Source organism: Nannospalax galili, unplaced genomic scaffold (genome assembly GCF_000622305.1).
Source record: "Nannospalax galili isolate Female #2095 unplaced genomic scaffold, S.galili_v1.0 scaffold646, whole genome shotgun sequence".
Classification (NCBI taxonomy): domain Eukaryota; kingdom Metazoa; phylum Chordata; class Mammalia; order Rodentia; family Spalacidae; genus Nannospalax; species Nannospalax galili.
Genome location: NW_008355279.1, coordinates 2253174 through 2279678, shown reverse-complemented (window position 1 = coordinate 2279678; position 26505 = coordinate 2253174). Strand labels below are relative to the sequence as shown.

Below are 26505 nucleotides of genomic sequence, written 5' to 3'. Positions count from 1 at the left end.
ACAACGGCCCTCCCATTCAGGAGGGAAGGTGACTCCCACTGCTCAGAGAGAACAAAAAAGCCTCCTGTTTTCCCCACTTCTTTCCCTCTTCTAACCACTTCTTGCATCCCAACCCCCAGGCAATCCCACTGAAGTGGTAGAAGCTAAAATTGGAGCCAAAGACACCTAATATGGTGTCTTTGATCTGAGGCTGCAGCCCTAAGAGGGTAGCACAGGTACCTTTTCTCTAGGTGGGCCTTGGACTGAGCTCCACGTGTAGGAAGAATGCATCAATGCATGGGCAGAGAGTGGCTTCCTAACACCCAAACCTTCTGTGCAGAGGTAGTAGCAGAAGTAGTAGCTGAGGAAAGCAATGTTGTAAAGTAGTCTGTGATGTCCCAACTCACCCCAAATTGCACATGCTTAGACCTGATTATGGGTGAAATACCAAAGTCTTTGAACACAGACAGAGTAGGAGTAGATCTAAAACACTCTGCAAACACAACCAACAGAGAGCTCACAAGCCACATCTGTTAGTTTCTCACCACTGTCAGGTATCTGAGAGAAACCACTTACGAAGAGGACAGACTTGCTTTGGCTCACAGGTTTGGAGCTTTCAGTGCATAGTCAGTTGGCTCTGTGCTTCTGGCTTGGGAGCAGAGCATGATGGTGGTTCAGAGCCACTCCTTAATGGCCAGGAATCAGAGTGACGGGAAGGGGCCAGGCACAAAATAGACTTGCCCCCAGTGACCAACTCTCTCCAACCAAGCCCTACCCCCTCAAGTTTCTACTACCTCCCAAAATAGTGCCACCAGCTTAAGACCACACCTTCAACACATGAGCCAGGAGATGCATTTCATATTTAAACTGTAACACCACAGAAAGCTGTCTGGAACTTGATGCCTAAGCACGATGAGGTCAATCACATATTAAAACAACATATCACTGATATCCATAATACTTAAAACTCAGTCTCCTAAATTTTATTCAAAATGTCCAGGATGTGATCCCAAACTATTAAGCATATGAGGAATCTGAAAACTCCCAGATGGTATGAGAAAAGGCAACCGACAGATTCCAGTAGAGGCACCAAGCATGATGAAATTCTTTGATCAAGACTGACAAGTTATTATTTTTTGTTAAAAAAAAACAAAAAAACTTTACTTGAAGAAAAAGTATATACTTTTTAAACCAATGGGACGATACGAAGACTCAGCAAAGACACGGCCTAGAGAGAGCCAAATGGAAATTTTAGAACAGAAAAATATAGTAACTAACATAAAAATCTCAGTGGAAGCCAGGCATGGTGGTGCACGCCTGTGGTCCCAGCACTTGGGAGGCAGAGGCAGGCGGATCTCTGTGAGTTCAAGGCCAGCCTGGTCTACATAGTGAGTTCCAGGACAGCTCGGGCTACAGGGAGACCCTGTCTCAAAAAGACAAAAAAAAAAAAAAAAAAAATTTCACTGGATGGACTAATTTGCAGATGAAGCAACAACAGAAAGTACAACTAAGAGGACAAAAATGACTAGGGATGGGGATGAAGGAACTTTGGGAAGAGGCTAGAGAGATGATTCAGTGGTTGAGAGTTTGTACTGCTCTTGTACAGGACCCGAGTTTAGATCTCAGTATCTGTATTGGGCTTCTAACAACTGCCTATGACTCCAGCTCCAAGGAATCTGATGCCTCTGACCTCTGGGAGCACCTAACATGTACATACCCACGTCCCCTAACACACACATAATTTAAAATAACAATAAATCTATTTCTAAAATTTTTTTCTTCAGCTTTTTAAAAATTTATTATTTTTTTATTTTATGTATATGCATGTATTGCCTGCATGTAGGTAAGTGCACCCATGTCATGCAATGCCCACAAAGGACAGAAGAGGCTGTTGGATTCCCTGGAACTGGAGTTACAGACAGTTGTTAGCTGCCATGTGAGTGCTGGGATTCGAACCAGGGTCTTCTGCAAGAACAACCAGTGTTCTTAACTGCTGAGCCATCTCTCCAGCCCCAATAAATCTGTTTTTAAAGAGCTTTTGTGACTTGTGTGACAATACCAAAGGTCTAACACTCATGGCCTTGATATCCCGGGAGAGGAAAAGAAAGTATAGTGGAAAAAACAATAACAACAAAAACATTCAAAGAAATAATAGTTTAAAGATTCCCAATTTTGACAAAATATTTAATCTAAAGCATCAAGGACCTCAGCAAATCCCTAAGGGAAACATGGAATTGCACATCCAGGAGCTGGGGATATAGTTCAGTCATAGAGAACATGTGTGTGCAGTTCTAGGTTTGACCCTAGCACTAATATAACATTACCAAATAAAATACACATGATGATCAAATTGCTAAAAAAAAAAAAAAAAACTAAAGACAATAGCAAGAAAAAGCTAAGTCTCTTTTAATGTAATAAGTAGGGCATAGGGTCAAAATGGCTGGGTGAGAAAGGACAAAGGCAGTCCAGGCCACAGGGTACCTCTTCCCCTGGGCCCCTCTCTGTCAAAGTCCAGTCCCACCATTCTTCCACCAAGACCATCTGCTAACCATGTCTGGCAGCAGGCAGCAGGCATGCTGAAATCCACAGCCAGAGCAGCATTTCTAACCCTTTCCCCATCAATCTGCCACCCCAACATCATTACACAGAGTGTGGGCTGGGAGGCGAGGGACAAGGGAACCAGAAATCAAATCATCTCTGACAAGAAAGAACACACTATAATTCAAGCAGGCCCTGATAACTTTTAGGAAGCGGGGGGGGGGGACAAGGCAGGATAGACACTCAGCTCTAGATTTATTCTCTAAGTTATTCTGATAAATTGGAAAAAGAAGCCAAGTAAATTTGAGTAGGGTTTTGATCTTAAATGGACATCTTTAAATTCACTACATTTTCACTGTATGTCAAAATGGTTCAAATCTGGGTGAGATTGAACATCCCAAGGGAGAACTAAGAGAATAAAATGCTTGTGATTTTATCACAAGTAGAAGCCAAATATCTGGACTAGATCCCAAGAGAGCCAGAGGTTTTCATTCATTTGTACGATGCAGGCGCTACGTGGTGGTGTCTGGGTACACAGTAGGAGTGGAATGTCAAGTTGGGGATTTCACTGAAGGTCCATACTTTCTTAGTGTGCTTATCTATTGCTGTAATAAAAACACTGACCAAAACCAACTTGGAGGGAAAGGGTTTATTTTATCTTACATCTCTCAGATCAGAGCTCAGCACTGAGGGAAGCCAAGTTCGGGGCAGGAACCTGGAGCACAGACCATGGGGGAATGCTGCTTATTGACTTGCTCCCCTGGCCTATGCTCTTTTTTTTTTAAATTTTTACTTATTATTTTTATTTTCTGTGTATGAGTGTTTTGCCTGCATGTATATAAGTGCATCCGTGTCGTGCAATGCCCCCGGAGGTCAGAAGAGGACATCAGATTCCCCTGGAATCAGAGTTACAGATAGTTGTTAGCTGCCATGTGAGTACTGGGAATCAAACCTGGGTCCTCTGCAAGAGCAGCCAGTACTCTTAACCACCGAGCCATCTCTCCAGCCCCTAAAAAAAAATTTTTGTGGTTCTTTTGAGACAGGGTATCCCTGTAGCCCCAGCTGACCTAGTACTCACCTCCGTCTCACAGAGATCCACCTGCCTCCCAAGTGCTAAGATTAAAGGTGTGTGCCACCATACCTGGCTTCAGCCAACTTTCTTATACAGTCCAGAGTGGTACTCACAGTGGGCTAGCCATCCCGCATCACTCAATAATCAAGAAAATGCCCCACAGACATAGCCACAGGCTAATCTGATGGAGCAAATTTCTCAGTTGAAGGTCCCTCTACTCAGGTGTGTCAAGTTGACAGCTAAAGCTGTCCAGCACACATTCCAACCAGGAAAGGAGACGGGAGTCTCATTTACCTTTTAAAGTAAGTTGGCATAAGAATGTTTGCCTAGGAAAGCAAATAGAAATTTAGGAGTACATTAACCATATTAAGTATTGTTCTTCTTGATGTCTGTTTCTCTCACACACAAACACACACCCCTCTACATGCATGCACAACCTCTTCACAATATATAAAGTACCAGAATCCTGGGAGCTTAACATCATTCAAATCAACATTAAGTTTCTATTTTCAGTCAGAAAACTACCATCTGTTAGCATCCCCGAAACAGCTACCAGTTTCTGAAATAATAGCCTTCTACGATGGCAGGTCTGTGGCACCCCAGTAAGACCGTTTCCAAGATGTCTCAGTTGCTGACAGATGAGCCGGCAGAAAGGGCAGGTAAGCCACTGGGAAGGAGACCGGAATAGAAAAGGGAGCAGGAAGGATCCTCAATACCTGCACAACAGTTTCCACCCTCCCAAATTCAGTGAGGACCCTCAAGGATTCTCAGGGCCTCTCTGTTGGTTCACATCCCATAGCAGTCCTCAAACTTCATCTAAATGAGGTAAAGTGTTTCAGTTCTAGACTCTGAAAGAGATATTCTTTTTGCCACCCCTAGTCACCAAGGGTAGGGAACAGGGTTCACAGCAGAAAGAACGCAACCCTGAGGCCACGTAGAGTACCTAAAAAAGAATGGTAGTGTCACCCTACAGCCACTCCCCAAGGCGGACAAGTGGGATGGCAGCCACATGCGGCACAGCACACAGACAGAGAGTAAAGCCTTCATTTAAAAATAGCTGGAGACACCAGGTGGTGCTCGAGCAATCCTCCACAAGAAAGAACGAGAGCAGTAGAACCAAGGTGGCCCAGACATGGGGAGGAAAGACAGGTGGGTGTGAGGAAAAGAACCAAACAGGGACTGGGGCTACAGCCAAACCCCATACCATATCCCACACGGCTAAAGAGTATCTCCAGTTTCCTGAGGAAGTTCTCACATCCCACTGAATGTCATCACATGAATGTAACCCTGTACCTAGATGTGCATGCATTTCTTGGTGTTAAATGTGCATTCGTTCATACTGACTCTTTTTCATTTTCATATTATCCACATTTCATAGTGCCTATATTTTTACTCTCCAATCCTTAGATACTGATAGGGTATTTGGTAGCATCAGTAAATCCTCCCTGAAAATTAGAGATAAGACCACGATTCCAGGACAGTTTTTTGCATGAGTCTCTATTTATAGGACATTTTTTTTTACCCAAATGCACTATAAGTTATAGTGCCTGACAAGTTAGAAAAAGACCAGTGCGTGTTTTCTGTGGGAAGCTGCCAACAGTGTGAAATGAGGCAGGCAGAGCTGGCTGGACGCCTCAGGAACCAAAAGCACTTAAGCCTCAAACCTAAATGGAACGAAGAATCTGCCATCTCTAACTCTAAGTGCCCCTTTTCAGGAACATGAAGAACTGCGGAGGGAAGCAGACCTTTCTGGGGATCAGCTATTACTGGCTTGCCACTGTGTAATTCTGAACTTGAGATTCTTTGCTGGATGAGAGTGAGACTCTCCAAGGTCACAAGTGAAGCTGCCAGTGCCAATGACCTTGGCCCAGCCCCCTTTCCCCATTCCAAACTCAAAATAACAAGCGGGAGAGGGGACAGATTATGCAAATAGATAGAGCAGATCTAAGCTCAGGAATTCTGAAAATATTTTTAATGGTATGCGAAAGGACTGATATTCCTGACATTAAAAGAAAACCCTTCCTTCCACAAGGAAGAACTTTAAATTTTTTTTTGTAAAAAGCTACAGAATCTAGAAGACAAAATCTATTTCTAGATTTCAATTTTGCTTGTGTCACTTATAGAGAATAATCATATTGAAAGAAGTTTTATGCATAATCTACATCAACTCCTTCATACTGAAATTAAAGACAATGAGGTTCAGAATGATAAAATGACAAACCAGTCACACGTAGTGGGTGACAGGGAGCGATCTAGGCAGGCAGCCCCACACTTGTTCTGCCATCCGACACCAGATCCACCTCTCAGTCTCTCTTCCCCACATGTGGTTTCCCTAACCCCACAGACATGACATTCCTAAAGCAACTTCAGGAAGAGAATCCAGGTAAAACCACCATGGCTGGCTTCATTGACAGACTCCTCGATGGAATGGGTGAACAAATTCATGAAATTCTTTATCTACAAGTGAAACATATGAAGAAACTCACCAGTGGCTCTGACAATGTCACAATTAAAAAGGAGGGCTTGCCGGGCATGGTGGCACATACCTTTAATCCCAGCACTTGGGAGGCAGAGGCAGGCGGATCTTTGTGAGTTCGACCAGCCTGGGACAGTGAAAGATTTATCGTCCTCTTTTTTTTTTTTTTTTTTTTTTTTTCTAAAAAAAAAAAAAAAAAAAAAAAAAAAAAAAAAAAAGGAGGGCTAGCTTGTCAAAGGAAAGGATCCAGGCTTTGCTAATGGCTGGCAATGGTTTATGGAAGTAGTGGCAGGGTCAGCCTGAGTCCCTGAATTACAGTAACAAGCTGAGACTTTGCCTTTTATCACCTCCACCAACCTACACTGGGCATGCAGAAAGAGAGCTAATGAGAAATAAATATTTATTCTAAACCTTCACAGTCTGAAATCCAAACAATCCACATGGATATTTGTTATTGCAGCATAACCTAGTCTATGTGGACTGACACAAGCACTGAAGAGGCACTTGGGGATCACCATGATGGCAGTACCTTCACAGAATCTTCCCAATGCCACACCTTCAAAAATGGAATGGAAGGCAAAAACAAACTACTGATCTTAAAGAGATTCTTAGATAGAGAAAGAAAAGAAATATAACCAAAAACAATTCAGCGTCAAGACTCCGAGAAGCTAGGGGGCATTCGGAATAAGACCACAAGAAAATTCCAGTTACAAAACAAATCCTACTGTCTGATCTGTTTTCTATGTGTATCTGGCCTGCACCACACAGTGCCAGGCCTTTTCTCTCCTATTCAGAATTCACTCCTTTATTCACAAAGTCCACATACTGCTCTCAAATGTCCTAATCCCCCGGGCCTCTGCTATGCATAGAATCAACTGTGCAAGGTAGATGCTTATTACTTTGTACTTACTGCTTCATATGATCAGAGTCAGGAGAGTCAATTTAACTAGACTACAAGCCTTATGAAGGCACCACATGTCTTGCTTCCTTTACAATCCCCCACAGAGCTGGTTCCAAGGGACATTTTTACGTTGCTTTAAATGCCAGAGAGGGGGAAAAAAATGATAGATCTCTTGGGGTTGAGAACAACTTTTTTATTAATTTAGGGGAAAAAGTATGAAAATTCACTATCTGAACTTTATAGGAATACCTTAAAGTAGCTAAATATAACTACTGTCTTTACTCAGCCAGAAATAAATTATTATAAATTCTGAATGTCTTTGATTCAACTCTGTGCAAATGAAAATAAAAATCAGGAATGACAAGTAGTTTAGCAGAAACCTTGAGACAAACTGCAAGAATGCATTTTTGATAATTTAAAACATGTCATAAAAAATTAGCTTTTGTGGGCTGGGGAGATATCAGCTGTTGGGAGACCTCTGTTATGCAAAAGTCGAAGCCCCTTCACACCGGACAGCTCATGCAGCTCGGGGAATGTGCCGCGGGCTCCTTTTCATAGCAAACCTGGTCATCTGTCAGATGCTTATCACAGTGCAGGAAGAAGCAGCTGGGTCCAGCTTGGTGAGGAGTGGTCTTTGCTCTACAGGCTACACAACAACAGACTCCACCTCTCTGGGGCTCAGCTCAGCCAAGCTTATAGTGAGGAGACGAAGCGCCTATTATACTGGGGCAGCTCTCAATGACAGGAATACCATCTACCCAAGTTTAGCAATTGGCCATCTCAACCATAACTGTCCATGTCTTGACCCCACACCCACCTCCTTGAGGAAGTAGCCCTTCACTCAGCCTGGGAAGGTGAGGCTTCTATATTCTGGAAACTCCTATGAGTCATTCTGAACGAGTTTCACATTAATATTTTAGAGCGTTAAGGGGGTCACAACTCAGCATGCACAAGTCCTATGCAAACTCAAACCAAACAAAATCCCAGCATAGTCATGGGGAAGTGGGTAAGAAATCCCAACCTAACCTAAGGAACTTTTGGCAATTGATGGCTTCTGGGAGTGGGAGAGACAATGTCTTATGGGGATGGGACTCTTGGTGGGCCCAGTGCACCACACTGAAGAACATTCAGGGACACAAATCAGACTCAATAGGCCATATTTTATATATAATAGAGTGGTGGGGGCAATGGGGAGAGTTGTGGATAGGGGAGGGAATCTAAATACCATTAAACTATATTGTATGAAGTTGCAAAAATTTGATTAAAAATGAGGGTCACAACTCTCGCCCCTGCACACCAAAATCTATTGTTATTTAGAGTGTATGTGTATCTATATGCCTGTGTCTGTGTGTCTGTGCTTTCCATGGTTTCCATCAAAATGTCTTCACATTTTTTGTAGCTCAAATTAAAAAATGTGGAGAACTTCTGCTATGAACTCTCAGTCTAAGTCTTTACCACCCAGCTATCAGTACTATCCTGGGGAAATCTGAGGACTGAACATAAGTGCTCCCTGTACAGAGCCTCTCTGTTCTTGTTTCTCTCTCTCTCTCTCTCTCTCTCTCTCTCTCTCTCTCTCTCTCTCCTCTCTCTGTCCGTCTGTCTCTCCCTTTTTTAAATTATTTTTTTTCTCTGCAGACTCCAATCTGTTCCTATTTCTTCACTTCTATTTTTAAATTGAAAATTTTTGGTTTCAAAATAACTATAACCTAAGAATTTCTTGGATAAAAGACACAGAAAATTGAATTTCCAGCTTCCCTTACCCCATTTCTTCCATGCCTGTATGGTTTTGTTATTAAAGCATTAAAAAAAAAAACCTAAGGGCACTTTCTGGTTTTGCTACTGAGTTAATGTCTGGACCAAATACATGTGTGTTTATCTCAATTTTTGCACTAGCTTACCTGTATTTAAAAAATAAATTACACACATACACGCACACACACACACACACACAGTATTTTTTTCATGTTTCTTCTCAACACATCACCATAACAAGGAAGAACTTGATGTTGTATGTATTAGACAAGCACCAATCTGCACTGTTGGTTGGTTTTTATAAATAAGAACATTCCTTGTCCTGGAATAAGACGCAGACATTCAGATTTTCCAAAACAACTCTCTGTATCCAGGGTACCCAAATAAATCAAGCATTTCAGTCTCAAAACTGATGTAGCTGTCTGCTTCTGATTGAGGGTCCTCTAAGTACACATTAGTTAAATAAGATGGTTTTTACTATTTCTGTGCAAAATGAATATTCAACCCAAAAGAGCATTACCTGACATAATTAAATAATCAGTTCAAATTTGTTTTTAAGCAGTATAAGGCATCTTGGAAATTCTACCTAACAAAAACAGCTAAAACTAAGCTTTAAAATATCTTAGTTGATTTGGAAAATTTCTAAGATGCTTTACCACAAAACCTAAAATCTACAAGAATCAACATATTTTTCTGAAATCCAGACTTCAACATAGCATAGAATAGAAATGATTCTAAGTCTGACCTCATCTGACCTGGGTTATAATCGCAATTTATCTTGAACCAGTAATGCAACCAGGTTTCCTTTTTGGCAAAAGGGAAACAATGTTCACCCACACACAAGACTATATAAGGCCCACTTGGGGTAACAACAGAGAAGCCTTTGTAAGGCAGGAAGGGATGTCTGAAATGCCACTGTAACTTGAAGTTCCTCTGTCCGACCACTATGACACAAGCTATCCTCCCAAGCAGGTGGAAACCCATCACCTCTCCCATCCAATCGGTTGACCTTAGCTGCAAGAAGGGGAGGAGCCATCGCCATATTGGACACAGAGAACCACAAACCACAGTGAGACCACGGGAGAAAAGCTGGAGGGGAGACCACAGGCAGGACAGGCTGATGCATTTCAAATATGGGGAAGAAAAAGCCTATGAGAATTCACGCCTTTGTAAGTCACCCTTTCCCGGGTGTCATAAACTATGCAAAACCCCTAGATGGTATTCTGTCAGTTTTATCAATCCACATTAGAACCTCGAGACCCTGAGTAAGCTCGGGTCTCTCAGGAGGGAGGGGAAAATTTAGTTCAACAACCATTACAAATAAGGTAGCTAGTATTAGGGGGAGAATGAAGATGAGAAGGAAGAGTCAGTGTAGCTGAAGCCTTAAGCAAAGTAAGAAACCACTAGTGAGAGATGCAACGGGCAGACAGAAGCTTCGTCACATTTTTTGGAAAAACCTTGGCGCTCTGTGCAGCCCTTCTACCCAAATTGGACGCCTCTGTTACCAGCAATCTCATTGCAATGGCACCTTGCAGTTCTCCTTTATCTGCAAACACAGGGCTGGCTGTGTCAGATCCTGTAATGTATCTGCTAGGCCTGGGGAGCTGTGGGATCATGAGCACACTTCTGAGAGATCAAGCCAGGAGCCAGGTGGATAGACAAACACAGGAGCTGCACATTCCTGCTAAACCTCACCATGCCTGTGAGCACCACCAGCCTGAGGTACTGGGCCCTGCCACAGTTCACATTTTATCTGAACAAAGCAAAGCATGGAGTGTCACATCTGTTTTCCATTCATGGGCTTCTCCCAAATCTTTTAAGTTCACATACCACAAAACTTACCATTTCGAGGTACATAATTCAGCGGGTTTTGTGTATATACAGATTATGTAACCACCACCATGTAGCTACCATCATTATCTACTTCCAGAACATTTTTATTACCTCAAAAAACTCTGCTTTAGTGTGAGTCCTTAGACAGGACTCCTATATTGAGGTCCACCCACTCAGGGCTCAGGGACCACTGCAGAAGAGGGGGCAGAAAGATTATAAGAGCCAGGGAGGAGGTGCACGACCATACGGATATAGTCCTACAGTGCCTGAGACCCTTCTCATATGAACCTACAGCAATGGTGTCAGCATGCACAAGACCCATGCAAACTTAGGCAGGCAAAACCCCAGCACAGAATTGTGGAAATGCACAGCAGGCTGCAATTCTAGTCAAAGAATTATTGGCAGCTGATTACTGCTGGGTGAGAAAGAGCTGATCTTGAAGGGAGAGACTCTAGATAGGCTAACTAAACATGGGTGGATGAACTTGCACTGAGGGACATCTTGGGACACTAACTTTACATAATAGGCCTTAACTTAATGACAGAATATATGAACTCCAGTGGGGGACTATGGGAGGGTGCCAAAGGGGAAGGGGAAAGGGGGCATAAAGATGATTTTATGTATAAAATACACAAAAATTCAATTAAAAAAATAAATTTAAAAAGAACAAACAAACAAACACTCTGCTTTCAGGGACAACTGTTCCCTAGTCCTTCCTATACCTAACTTCCAACTATGCATTTGCCAATTTTGGACATTTTTGTTAGAATGGAGTTCATGGAATATGTGGCCTTTTGTTGCCATTTCTTTTCACTTAACGTGCTTTCAAGGTCTATCCACATTTTAGCATGTATCAGTATTTCACTCCTTCTGATGCCTGAATAAATTTCATTTGTATGGATTTACTACATTTTACATGTCCATTCTTCAGCTAAAAGACATTTAAATAGTTTCTAATTCCCAGATATTATAATGTTGCTCAAAATATCCTTATCAAGTTTTTTATGAGAATACACTTTTTAGAGCAGGTCAGTGGGTAAAGCCCTTGCCATGCTGTGATACCCTCCTCCTTGGCCCCCTGCCCTGGACTCCCGAGACCCCTGACCCTCTTTAGGACTAACTGCTCTTTTTCGCTTCTGTAAGCTGCTTGATTGCTTGGCTGAAAGGACAAACTGTATTGACTCCATTTTGACCAGCTGTTTCAGGCAAGCCTGAACATGCCCAGGCATGTTGTAATCTCCACCTGCCACCCCCACCCCAGGAGGCTATAGATCAAGCAAGCCCAGGCATATAGCAGCCTTATAAGGTAGGAACAGAGACTTCTGGCCCCACAGATAACAGTCAGCACATTCCACAGCCCTGAGGGTAGCACCCACCAAGGAGAAACCTCCAGGACTATATCCCTTTTAACCAATCAATTCAAAAGTGTGTTTGTGCGCATGGGCTCCTTGGACCAACTGAGATATGACTCTATTATTCTCCTCCTCTCTTTGTCTAAAACCTATAAAAGGCTTCCTCCCCCTGCAATCGGGGCTCTCAGTTCAGCTTGGTGGGCGAATGCCGTAATTCTTCCTCGCTGATTGCCCGAATAAAGACTCTTTGTTTTTGCATGCTCTCTGGACTCTGTGGTGATTCTTGGGGATCTGTCCACTGGGCACAACAATGCAATCATAGGTCCTAATTTTGAGTCACAGTCCATGTAAAGCCAGGCATGGTAGTGCACATTTATAATTCCAGTGCTCCTTCAGAGACACAAGGGCAGATACAGGAGAATTCCTGGAAGCTCATGGGCCAATTGGCCTGGCATACTCAGGCAAATAAATAAGAGACTGTCTCAAACAAGGTGGAAGGCAAAGATCAACACTTGAGGGTGTTCTCTAATCTCCACAGGCACACTGGAGCTGGGAGTCTAGTTTAGCAATAGAACCCTTGCCTGATATGTTAGGGACAGTTGGTAACAGTTCCTAGTAGGCCAAACCAAGCTTTAAACCACTTGCATGTTCATTACATGGCAATGGTGACATAACAAGACATTCAAGCCTTTATGGAGGCATCCTATGAATTCTCAGTGCCTTGTTGGAAGTCTAGGACCATTCTCATCATTCAATAAATGAGAAAATCTGGAATGAGTATCTCCAAGAGTTGATCAGGCCCATTGAAGCTCTGTTTTTACCCCACCCGAAAGAGTCACAATTAGGTGGCCTTGAGGCCATTACAACAGCCTAGGTTGACAAAAACAATTTCTTTAAAAAGTTAGATGTAAACACTTTGTGAATCAAAACGCAAAGTCAAGTAGGTGCTAAATGGTAAGACAAAAGAAAAAATTTACATTTCTAATGATGCATCCAAATCATAATAGTAATGGCACACAATTTTTAGTAATATAGATCTACTAAACAAGAGTGGAATATATTTATTTTTTGATAGAATTCGCTTTTGTTGAAGTTCAAGGTTAATGCTTCTAACTGATTGCAAATATTCATCTGTAAAAACATTCTACATACACAGGCTGTACAAAAACAGGTCCTGCAGTTGCTATTGTCTGAGCAAAGTAAATGCTAGTTGTTATGTGCTGTAGTATTTTGCCCTGATTTGGAATTTAGAAACCTCAAAGGAAATGCAGCATAGCACTTAACAGATTTCACTGGTTTCAAACCATTAGTCTAGTACTGGAGTGATAGAAAGATCCATTCTTCCAGCCAGAATTACTGAGTACCTTACCTACTATATGCCAGCACGAGCAGCAGAGAGAGATAAATAAGGCAGATGAGCTTACAACCTTTGTGGGGGATGACACTGAAAACAAGAATTAAAGAAAGAAAAGAATGGGGGACATGATAGTATTGTGGAGGAAATGTGTGTTAAAGAGAGGGGGCAGGGAGCTTCTTTGGATAAAGCAGAGTAATATGGAAATGGAAGCTTTTGCAATGTGACAGTAATCAAGAACTTTGGAGTTGGGAAAATTCTGAGACAAAAGATAGGAGGTCGTCCTGCCCTCCCCCTGCCCCCCCGCCCCCCCCCCACCCGTTTTCCCAGGGTGGAAGTCTTTGTTTCTTTGTTTTCCAATGTTTTCACATACCTGTAACCTTTGGGCCATTTGTTACCTTGCTTAATCATCACATGTATTGTCACCTATGTGCTGTTTTGCCCTTTCCTTGCATTTCCTCACATATGAATATTAAAAAAACATAAAAGCCCAAAACTGGAGGAGGCTACTGACTCCCTTACGGAAGGATCCATGGGTCAGTCCTCTAACATATTAAACTCCCTCTCCTCACCTGACTTTGGCTATTGATCTCTGATTTTTCCATAACAGTAACAAGGAGTTCCTTTTTCGCCATATAATTATCAATCCTTGTTTTATCAAATCTGTTGTATGTTTTCCAATAAGATAGGAGTGAAATAGATCTCATTGTGTTTTGATGTGCTTTTTCTACTTAGTAGAGTTGATCGTCTTTAGATATGTTTATCAGGTTTTTCTTTTGTTTTGTTTTTGTCTTTCAGGTTTTTCAGTATTATTTTGTTATAATGATATTTTTTTCTGGTAGTATGGGGACTCCAACCCAGAGCCTTGCTCATGCTGGGTAAATCCTCTACCATTGAGCTACACCCCCAGTCCTTTATTTCTGTTGTGACTTGATGAGTCCTTGCTTGTTTTTCTTCATTTGTGTTTTGTGTTTGTGGGGTTTTTTTGTTTGGTTGGTTTTGGTTGGTGTAGTAGCTGTACTTTGCATCACTGTAACCAAATACCTGACACAAGCAACTTAATGATTGGTTTGTTTTCAGCACATTGTTTCAGAGGTGTCAGTCTGTCATGATTGGGAGTATGTGGCAGAGCAAAGCAGTTTCCATCATGACACCAAGATGCAGAGGCAAGAGAACAGGCCTCAAGGACTGCCCCCTTTTTTTTACTAGGCCTTGGCTTCTGTGTCTGTAGAATGAGGACAATTGAAACTAGTATAATGGTCTCTTTCCAATCCACTTAAAGTATAAGCTGCTTGAAGGAATTATATTCCTCATAATACCAGACATAATGTTGGTATGTACATGTTGTTTAATGTGTTCCTTAAACTGAGCTTACCTTGAAAAGGCATATAAAGTATAATAATATTCTTAACATTGTTAAATATGGAAGGCAGGATTAGCAAAACAATTTACTAATTAGCTCTGACCCATGACCACTCTAACTGGCCTCCCTTGAACAAAAGAAGTAATCAAATGGTTGTAGGCAAACCAGCTAATAGATTTGCAAACATTCTTTTGAGGGAAAATTGTATTGCAAAAGCTTTGAATTACATCTTTATAGCCAACACTAATATAAAGCAAAATTATTCAACAGCACTTTGTAAAAAGACTTGTAATTAGTTTTGAGGGGGGGGGATCACAAACTTGTGAAGACAGGTAATTTTTAAATTCTTTCTTTAACCCTTGTTTGCAGATGATATCCCAATGAGCTTTATGGGGAATACGTTTAACATTCAAGCACTAAGAAAACTGTACTAGTTACTGCTAGGCTTTATTTCAGGTTTGAAAACATGTATTTCAGCTCCTGTGATCCCTGAGCATGCAATATATGATTTTACATTTCAAAAAAAATTACAATGAATACTGGGCTTTATACTCCACAGACACCCAGAGCTATAACCTCCTGCACTGGTAGACCACTGATCACTTACAGAACTATTTCTATGTGCCAGGACACCCCAGGTGATCGCACGCCATGCTCTCCTCCCACCTTCACAGAAGCCCTATGAGTTATGTACTACCAATTTTTTGGAGAGGAAGAAGCAGAAGTTCAGAGAATGCATGCCACTTCTCTACATTTGGTAAGTAAGGGAACAGAATTATTTAAACTTTGACTTCAACTGTAAAAACAGGAATCCTGGGTGGCTAGAAAGATGACTCAGAGGTTAAGAGCACAGGCTGCTCTTACAGAGGACCCAGGTTTGGTTCTCAGCACCCACATGGCAACTAACAACCATCCCATCCATAACTCCAGCTCCAGGAATTCTGAGGAAGTGACTGCCATGAGATGGATTAAAACATGGAGTTTGGTTCCTCTCATCAGAAGCCTTCAGCTCTTTTACATTCACAGCTTTATATTAAAGACTTATTTTTATTTATGTCTGTATCTGTATGTAAGTATGTACACATGCAGGTGGGTGCCCTTGAAGATCAGAAGAAGGCATCAGATATCCCTACAGCTGCAGTCACAGGTGGTTGTGAGCTGCCCAACATGGGTGCTGAGAACCAAATTCTTAACCACTGAGTCATCTCTCCAGCCCCCTTACATTCATGACTTTATTTAATCATTTGCTTCTTCCACCCCCTCCTCCAGCAAAAACAAACAAGCAAACAAAAAACCCTGGTAGATATTTTTCTTATCACTGTCACTGCCCAGCTGGGGCTTTTAATAATGTCAGGCAAGACCCACTAGAGTACCCACCTCTCTGCCAAGGTGAAGGGAGAGATGGTGGCTGCATTTTCAGCCTGGAGTCCAGCGACAGCACAGAGCAGTGTGACATGTGCCCATCCAACCCACAAAGGATACATGGCCCAACCAGAAAGGAACCTACAAAGTGTGAGCCCTGACACTGGAGCATTGTTTGTGGCAGCAGCATAAACTGGCCCTCCTTCCTGTTACCCCAGGCAAATGACACCATGAAGCATGACTTGTTGTCTCTCTAGAGATAAGTTAGCAGATCTGTGTGACTTAGTCTCTGAAGCTTAAATGTTATTATCTTGTCAGGGAAAGGTCCCTCAGTCCATAGTTCACTTGACCCCCAATCATCATGTTCCAAACCCGAATTAAATAGACCTAAGCAAAACTGAAAAGGGAAAGTTACAGCTGTAACCTTCCAAAGTGCCAGCTCTAATTTACTGTTCCATCAGCGTTCCTAGTTGTAAACAACAGAAACCACTCTAACTAGTTAAACAGAAAAAGAATTGATTAGATTTATTAGCTTACAGGATCTCAAGGGCAGGAACACTACCTTCAGACACAGCAGTGTAGCATACACTGTCTCACCTCTGAGCACAAACGCCAAGCATCACTCACCTCCAATCCAAACTCCCTTGCAGGTGTGAGAGGTGATGTTGAGGTCCCATGAATGAGCATTAGGTGCAAGGAAAATTAGGGAAAGAGTTTCTTGTTTTTTTCGTAGGAAAGAAGACAAGTCTGCAAACCCAAGGAAAAAAGTCAAAGGTGTGGCCACAACAAATATCAGTACCCATCATCTTCATGGGAAGGTTTCATTGGGATAGCTGAGGTCTTCAGGCTCACTTTAGTCCATAGCTGATTTTCCAGAGCCTCCTGGCTTTTGTGGCTCTTTGTCTTCTCAGACTGGTCCAATCAATCTCTGGCTTTGCTAGTTTCAACTGGGTCTGTCGCTTAAGACACTAGAGCACTAACTGATACAGAGGTAGTCATACACTAAAGAATTCTAAACCAGCCAGTTAGAAAGAAGGCTGTAAATATGCAGCCGCACTTATGTAGTGCACTTTCTATTGCCCTAATAAAACACTGACCAAAAGTAACTTGGGGAGGAATGGGTTTATTGCATCTTACACTTCCAAGTGACAGTCCATCATCTAGGGAAGCCAGGGCAGGAAGTGAACTCAAGAACCTGGAGGCAGGAACTGAAGCAGAGACCACGGGGGAATGCAGTTTACTGGGTTGCTTCCTCTGGCTTACTTAATTACCTTCCTTTTACAGCCCAGGCCCATCTGCCCAGGGTGGCACCACCCACAAAGGGCTGGGTCCCCTCATGTAGAAAATGCCTCACAAACAGGCCCACAGGCCAATCTGATAGAGGAAATTCCCAAGTTGATGTTCCCTCTTCCCAAATGTGTCAAGTTGACAACCAAAACCAACAAAAGGACTGAGAAATAATTTGGCTTTTTTGGGGAAAAAAGTTATTGACCACAATAACTTTTTAAAAAATTGTAAGACTCGGGGCTGGAGAGATGGCTCAGCAGTTAAAAACACTGGTTGTTCCTGCAGAAGACCTGGGTTTGAATCCCAGCACCCACGTGGCAGCTAACAACTGTCCTTAACTCCAGTTCTAGGGGATCCAACAGCCTCTTCTGTCCTCCATGGGCACTGTGTGATACGGGTGCACTTACCTACATGCAGGCAATACATGCATACACATAAAATAAAAATAATAAAATATTTTTAAAATATTGTAAGACTCTAATTTTGGTTTCAGGACCTAAATTGAGATTATGGGTTGAATGCTGATATTTGCTTTCTTACTAGACACTCTCTGAAATAACTTTTGTTTGTTTATTTGTTTTTGGTCTTTTTAAGACAGGGTCTCCCTGTAGTTCCAGCTGACCTGGAACTCACTATGTAGACTAGGTTGGCCTCCATCTTACAGAGATCCACCTGCCTCTGCCTCCTGGGATTAAAGGTGTGTGCTACCATGCCTAGCCCAAATAACTTTTTACACAAAATAAATAAAGAAGAAAAGGAGAGAGGAAGGGATGGAAGAGTGAATGGAATAGAAACCTATGGCTGGATCTTGTATCTATATGCCCACTGAGTAAAAACCTTAAAAGTATGCACAAGATGCCAACTTATTGCCAATACCACCTAGAAATAAGATTAAAATAATGCCCTAGACAGGGGCTCAGAAGATGGTTCAGTAGGTAAAATGCCTGCTACTCAAGCATGAGGACCTGAGTCCAGATCCCTCATACATGTAAAAAGCTGAGCATGGCAGCATATTATCTGAAATTCTAGCACTAGGAGACAGAGACAGGAATAGTCCAAGAGCCTGCTGGTCAGCCAGTCTAACCAATAGGTAACATCAGGCTCAGTGAGAGACCTTGTCTTAAAGAAGGTAGAAAGCAATAGAGGAAGACATCTGACATTAATGACATAACTTCTGGTCTCCAAATGAACACCACACACACACACACACACACACACACACACACACACACACCTATGATCTACTTTAGGTCACAGGTCTAAGATTTTCAAAATAGGCTAGTTGAAATACTAAAAATTACAAGGAAAACAAAAGTCTAAGGAAAAACTGAAAAAATAATACTGAATAGTTAGGGAATGGCAAAGATTTGACTGCTTGGGGTAACTTCAAAGTCCTCTTACCCTAAGAAAGACTTCCAGGACAGGGGAAAACTTTATGCTATGTTTACAGCAAGTGGCTGGAGGCAGGAACTTATCCAAGGTGAACATCAGAGACCCAGAGTGGTGGGAGGTGAGCCATCTTCTGGTGGCCTCCAGAGAGAAAGAAAAGGGGCTCAGCACCATGGAACTTCCAAAGCAGCCCTTCTCTTTCCCACACAGAAGAGACTGAACTCTTCCTCCAACTGTGCGAAATTCCTAAGGTTCCCAATATATTTCTTTAATTCTTAATTCTTCTCATTAATCTTCTATTCTAAGTTAAACCAGGAGTGCAATTTTCTTGTTTAAAAACAAAATAGTGTTACATTGACTCAGCATATTTCTTTACAAACACCTTCCCCAATAGCCAGTGCTGGCCCTAGGTAACTCATCTGTATCGGTTACGTTCTGCTGTGACAGAATATCTAACAGAGGCAGCTTACTGGAAGAAGTATTTGTTTTGGCTCATGGTTTGGGAGGGTAGCATTCATCATCTGAGGAAAGCATGGAGAGGAGAAGACAAGGAGGAGATCATGGTAGCAGGAGCATGCTAATAGGACATGGGAAGAGCCGTGTGAGCCTAATTAGGAAAGCAATATAACTATAAATCTCTTAAAGTGGCTAACTGGCCCTAAATTGGCAGGCTGGCCTTGCTCAAGTCTTACCAACTGGTCGCTCCCTGGACTGAGACTGGGCTGTTTACGCAGCCAAACTGTTTCCTTTAGTGCCCTAAGATAGCTTGCCTGCCCAAGAAAATAATCTTGGGAGAGAGACCCTCGGGGACACTAGACCCTGGCACCAAGCAAATTTCTGAAGCTGCGTTCAAAAGAGATCCTATGTAAGTTCAAACTGCCCTGCCCTTCAATGAGGATGCCCTCATTCTTTGGAAGGGCTTTTCTGCCCTTTGCTGTGTTCTTTGACAGAAGGAGCACATTCCTTGCCTGTTGTAGGTCTGGCTCTGACTCTTTATCTGCTCTCTTAAATCTAACACACGCACTAGGACTTCTCACATCTCTGTGGATCAGGATCAGGAAGCAGAGAGCAAGGAATTATGGCATCTGTATGGCATGGCTTCTTCCTTTCCCCTTTTATTCAGTCTGAGTCCCCAGACTATAGAATGGTGCCACTCACATTCAGAGTGGGTCTTCCCTCCTCAGTTAGTCCTCTGTCAAAATTCCCTCAGAGGTATGCCCAGAAATGTGTCTCCTAGGGGAGTCTAAATCCAGTCAAGATGGCATTGAAGGTTAACTACCACATCATCTCTCTTAAAAAGAACAGTTCTGGGGGCTGGAGAGATGGCTCAGCAGTTAAGAGCACTGGTTGTTCTTGCAGAAGGCCCAGGTTCAAATCCCAGCACTCATATGACAGCTAACAACTGTCTGTAACTCCAGTCCCAGGGGATCCGACAGCCTCTTCTGATCTCTGTGGGCACTGAGTGCACTTACCTACATGCAGGCAATACATGCATACACATAAAACAGTTTTTAAAATTTTTAAAAAAGAACAGTTCTGAAGGACTTTTCACTGTATCTGGTAGGGATGTGTCATACAGTCATTGGGCTAAGAAGCATTAGCCTTGCTAGTCTCATTTTGAGAGCATCTGGCTCAGAGCTGTAAAGTAAATGGAAAGAATGGTAAACTGGATCCCACTGGCTACACCATCTATAGATATTTATGTTAGGGTGGGGTGAAGCTCAGTGGTAGAGTACTCCCCTAGCATGTACGAGGCCCTGAGTTCAACCTCCAAAACGAGAAAAAAAAAATGCTATGTGATTCAAACAAAATTCATGGGTTGGATTTACCTCCTGAGCCATCAACTAACAGCCCAGATTGCTATTAGTTTAAATTACATACAGCCCTAGATTGTAAGGCTCCTAAAACTCAATTTCTATCAATCACTTGAGCAGGATAAAAATGCTTCTTGGAGAGCATATTTTCCCACCCTCCTTTAGCTAGCAGAAACCTCCACAGGACACTACTGGGTCCACTGTGAGCTCTCTAGAGGACCCAGGTGCTGCTTTTAAAGAAGCTTATCCACTCTGGTAGACCAGTGATTGCTACGTTGGTACGTTTCATGGTAAATGAAGCAGGCTCCTGTTACTTTCTGTGTATCACAGAATAAAGAGTCCAACCTCTCAGAAACAAAAGGACTACAGAGGTATCACTGCACAGATGGAAAAACTCAAGGGCCCTCCACCCTTGACAGGCTCGAGTTTAACTATGAGACCTTGATTCTCTTCACAGGCTGAAAAAGGAAATCCAATTCTATTCGAGAAAACTGACAGGTCATTTTTCTCCTTAGAGAAAATGGACTGCACAAATTGCACACAAAAACCTAAAATCTCCACCATCAGTTGTTGAAAAACAATAGAGTCTCCATTAGCAGCCCTCTGCCCACAGATGCTCTCTGAGAAACTAACTGCAGGGTTTGGATGGAAGCAGAGCCCTGGTCCCCACTGAAGGCACATCAAAACCGTAATAAAAACCCACTTTTTAAAATGAAACTAAGTGACTGCTATTTCACACCCACATATTGCTGCAGCTCATTCAATTACTCTCTAGGACTGACCTTGTTTAAAATGGAAATACCCAGCTTCCTGTGGACTAATTCATGCTGCTCCTTAAAGGACAGAAGTATAGGTAGATATGCAAAAACCCAAGGGGCTGGAAAGGATTGCTAGGTCACACTTTGCAAGGGACTCAAACCTACCTTCAAGGATTGGGGGCAGGGGTGGCTCGTAAGGCAGTTGGGTAGGTCAGGGAGTATATTATGCCACTTTCTGTTCTTGCTGGCAACCACAGAATTAAAAAACTAAGAGATGATAAGAAGACCACATTTTGCCATATGGTTTTTCAGAAGAGGAAACAGCTCCCTCTACACACACACACCCTCTGTTCCAAAGGATCTGTAACTAACGAGCCAAGTAAACAGTACATTGTTGGGTTCTGTAGCTCAGTGACTCAGAAGTCACTTTTTGTGCCAACATATTAAATGTCAAGTAACACATCTCTGATAAGACATTTCTTCAGAAGCTTTGCCCCAAGTTAAGTATCTCCTGAACAAACGAGCCCTGTATGTTGAAAAGCTGCTGCTTTTTAGATGGACTGCCAATCTATAAGCAGTACAGCATGTACCCAAGAATGCATAAGAAGCCCAAGTCATGCAGACTATGTCTCACCCTCTATAAATGTCCCCAACCAAGAGCTTTACCCATGGGAATCATTTAAATGTCTGCTTAAGAAAGAAAAAGAAACCCAGAAACACACAGAAAACAGAGAAGAAAAAGGGTTGCGGTGATGTTTGAATGCATGTGTAGTATGCAAATTTTAGAGATTAAGAGCTCTGATGAAATCCTTTGAGAATCTGTAATGTACATAAATGTATAGGTTCCAGAATAGTCACAATCAAAGGGGACAGTGTGTGTCCATCATCTGTCATTTGTCCTGATCTCCAGTGCTCAAAGCTCAAAGACAGAACTTCAGGTGTATAATAGGACTTGACATTTAGAACTAGCTCTTGTGTGACTTGATAAAAGTAGGAAGGAGAGAATTATAGGACTACATCTCCTCTCTCTCTCTCTCTCTCTCTCTCTCTCTCTCTCTCTCTCAATACAGATTTGTTAAGAGAAGCAAAAGCTATGATTAAAGTGGCAAAATAATTACTGAATTTCTGTAGCCCTAGCACCTGCAAAGAAAGCATGGTGACAAGACACACCATGCAAACTAATTATTTCATGCAGGTTCTCATCCACCCAGAAAGCTGACCTCAAGTAGAATGGAACTGGTTTTCCTTTACCAAGGTTGCAGGTGCCTAGGGCAAAGAAGCCAAAAACCTCATGAAATTGATCAGCAGTCTCAGGAAGCAAAGTTAGAATCAAATGATAAAATAAAAAAAATAAAATAAAAGGAGTTTAACAGATAATTTCCAAACTCTATTTCAAATATTTTATTGTGCATTCACAATGGAAGGCTCAAAGGGAACAAGATTTGTCCCCAGAGAAGTATAGGATGTTGAACCCTGTTTCTGGAAGTGGGAAGACAGGTAACTGGTCTTTCTAATTCTGAGGAATAATTTAATTCAATGGTAAATTTTGGTGACATGAAACTTAAACTCCTGTCTAGGAACTTGGTGAAATTAGATATATATTCTGAAAGTAAGTAGATAGCTACAGAGTAGGGAATCCAAGGAAAATGGTCCCAAGGGTGCTAAGAACCTAATATTTTTGTAACAGTAATAAGCCTTACTTCTTTCTTGTATATTTTTAACCAAGAATATTTGGAGTTACCCATAAGAAGCTTAAGCAGTAAGGGTATTATTTTTTTCACACACTGGTGTCTCTGGAGTCACGGTTTATCAAGGTCACTGTGGGAAATGAAATCCTTCCCAAATGAGAATGCTTTGTGGAGACGAAGCATTCCATCTGAGATGGACTCTCAGGTCTCCACACAAAGCAACTCATAACTCACAGAAGGTGTTCCTAGGGTGAGATCAACTGAGAACAGGAGTGATAGTCTCAGTGAACCTTGGCCTGAATGTTCAAGGATGGAAGTGTGCCTTGACCTGAATGTTTGAGGTAGGATGGCAGGAAGCAAGATGGAGTCTCTCAGTAAAGGACTCAGGATATTGCCAAAGGAATATATGTAAGCTATAACAACTTATATTTGGGGAGTGACAGAGGCTAAAGAGCTGGGACGGTTTAGTGAAAATTAAAGCTGTTATTTAGTGTTTATAACATGCTAGGCAGGTACTATGCTATATTTTCCTTTTTATTTTCTTCCTAATTTCATTTCACTCAGACTCCACCCTCCTGTCCTTGTGAGCCACACTCATTCCCTAGCTGATCTCATACAACCTCTTAGTAATAGTGCCACTTAAGCACAATGACCCCCAGATCACTACGTCAGCCTGGATATTGCTTCCAAGACCCAGATTCACATGTCCAATTGTCTATTTGACATTTTCATCTCAATGTCTAAAGGATATTTGAAAGTTAACTTGGAATTGGCACATCTTTTCTGTTCATCTAGCAGAAACAAAACCAATAAGAGCTTTCTGCTCCTCCATGTACCTTCCAAATACATCCAGTCTCCCACCACTTCTTGCCACCTCCACATCTATAATGCACCCCATTTTCAGCCTGGATCTCTGCTTCAGCCTCCTAAAGGGGAAAAGGGTGAACTTGACTAAGCATTCCAAATTCAACATTTATAGGACAGGCTCTAATTACCAATGCTGTTTTGTGAAGTGGAGAGAAAAACTTAAGAGGAGTTCTTCAACAGATGACACTAGAAGCTACAGATAGTGAGAGTGAATCTAAAGGAACAGTACAGGGTAGTAAAGGGTACCACGGACGGGCTATTAGAGGACATCCACAGAGGAAAAAAAAAAGAAGCCAAATTTGAGAACTATCACATCCTGGCTCAACTGTCCTATCTTTTTTTTTTTTTCTCTTTCAGATCTTCCTCAGTAGGTTCAAGGCCTGCATTTGGATTAGCTGCCTCTGCTGAGCACCCCCCCACACCCCACACACACTCCCAGACTTTGAACTCAGCTTGTGCCCCCAGTACTTGACAGAGCATCTAGTGTAAGCCCCTGGCAGACTTGTTGAATGCATACACAGACAGTATCACGAGAACTGCATGGGCAGTGGTTCTTCTAGAATAGATAATTAGGTCTTTAAAAAGGAGGTGCATTTCAGAGAATGAAAACAGAACCGAGTTTATTCGAGATGATAACACAGATGGCCTGGTGTGGGAAGAGAGGTCAAGGCCTGTAGGGGAAGAACAGGAAGGAAAACAGGAAGAAATGGTGGAGTATCACAAAATGAACTTCGGGGGGGGGGCGGGGGGGCGCTCAGAGCCAAAGGGAGAGGAGGGTGTAGAAGGGTGGGGTGGGGGCAGATGCCCAAAAGGAAAAAAAAAGCCAGGCAGACATCGTTGCTTCCGGACCTGTCACTGGGGTTGAAGTGATGGGTATAAGGATTTGGCAAGCTCATAGATTCAGTTCTTAATCTTTTCCCTTGTAAATACGCATAAATGATGAACTCCAAAATGGAGGTGGGAGGCCAGAGGTTTAACAATCAGAGGTTAAAATCGGCCTACACAGTAAGGTGTGAGGCAAGAAGTTAATGAGGCAGGAAGAGCCTAGCCAGCTGGTTTAAGACAGACCCATGTTAATGGTCCTGGAGGATCCAATTAATTTCCCATTAAGTGGTGTTTGGGGCTGGGCTTCTCGCCCTGTGCCGGCCACCCTCTGAACGCCTGGGGAGCAATTCAGGGGTACTGTGGGATTGGAAAGGGGATCTTCACTATTACTAAGATGAAGGTGGCGGATGAGCCAGTTATTCACAGTGACTAGGCCAGGCTGTCCCAGGCTGTCCCCTTCCAGTTCGCTCAAGCCCGTCCTCCTCCTCCCCATCACTGAAATGACTAGGGTCTGGCCTTCATTGCTGGGTGTCCTTTTCCTAGAAGAGGGCCTGTCAGAGTGGCCACTCAGCAAATACTGATTGAATATGGATGAACGGCTTACTCCCTCTCCTTTCCTTAGGGCACTGAAGGATGAGACCAGCGAAAGGCTTCTTGAAGAGTACAGGCCAGCGGGCCTCCTACGCAGGCTCTGGTTCAAGGCCCAGGTTTGCACCGTTTGCAACTGACCTTCCGGCCGGGGCGCCCACGCGGGGCGCAGCAGCTGGGCTCCGGCGTGACTCTCCCTGCGCCCCCGGGCAGCGCTCGGCGCCTGCTGCGCACGTAGGTCACCTGCCTCCTGCTGGCGCCGTGCGGAGGGCCGGGCGCTGGCAGCAGGTGCGGCGGGGGCAGCTCGGGGGGCCCGCGGCGGGCTGGGGGTCCGTACCCCGCGCGGCGCAGCTCCACGCAGAGCCTCAGGCCCAACAGCAGCGCCGCGCTGAGCAGCCAGCGTTGCAGGGAGCCGCAGCTGCGCCCGGGCGGCCTGGCTGTGAGCATGGCGGCGCACCGGCCCCCGGCTGCGCTCCGGACCCACGGCAGCTCGCAGGGATGCGGCCCCACGGACCAGAGCTGCCAACTGTGGGAACTCCCAGCGGGCCCGGGCGCTGGCTGCGACCCGCCTCCCTTCCTCCAGACCGACGAGGCCCGGGAGTAACCTTATCCTTCCCAGCCCGGCCCACGCCCCCGCAGGACGGGCGAGGGCGGTGGGCCAGGCGTGCCCCAGAATGGGCGGCCGGGGGACCCTCGGGGTCACCCATCCTGAGTGACCGGCCTCCCTAGCCCGGCGGAGAGGAAAGCCACAGAGCCAGCAAGCGCGCGTTCCATGGGGTCCTCAGCTCTGACTTCATTTTCTGATGTTAATATTACTGAACACACAAGGGGAGGATAGGTGAGTGGCCAGGTTTTGCACCAAAGAAAAAGTTCTGAGTGTCGACCAGTTTGTTCTATTAAGCATGATATAAAAATAAATCATACTTATGCTCGGGTTTACAACTTCTCTCCCTCAAGAAAGAAGGAGGGAGAGAGAGAGAATAGCACTCGATGCAGAAGAATCAAATTAGAGCTATTCCATTTCTAAATTCTGCCTGAAGCCAACCCGTGCTTTCTCTCGGTGTTATGAAATGTGTGGGGGTGAAGGAGAAGAAAAGCCAGCTAAGACATCTGACAGCAGGGAGAGAGGGAACAGAAGTTACCATGGCATGATGTAAATCAAATTAGCTCCAAACACAACACCTCCCGCTGTCTTGCAGAAATACAGAGGGACAGATTTATCTTTGGGCAAAATGCTCCCCAGCTGGTATTTCCATCATCACCTTGACCTTAATTAATCAGACCCAGAGCTCACAGCCAGAAGCCGG

The 26505-nt window shown here is 43.4% G+C and overlaps 1 protein-coding gene across 1 annotated transcript in view; it reads right to left on the bottom strand.

Moving 5' to 3' along the window:
• The window catches only part of Mettl24 (methyltransferase like 24), a 116777-nt gene extending 90815 nt beyond the window's left edge, over positions 1 to 25962 (bottom strand). The window contains exon 1 of the mRNA XM_008852414.3: positions 25340 to 25962. Within this exon, the coding sequence (XP_008850636.1) occupies positions 25340 to 25645 (306 nt within the window). The 5' untranslated portion in view covers positions 25646 to 25962. The remainder of the gene's footprint in view (positions 1 to 25339) is intronic.
• Positions 25963 to 26505: the final 543 nt, after the last annotated feature.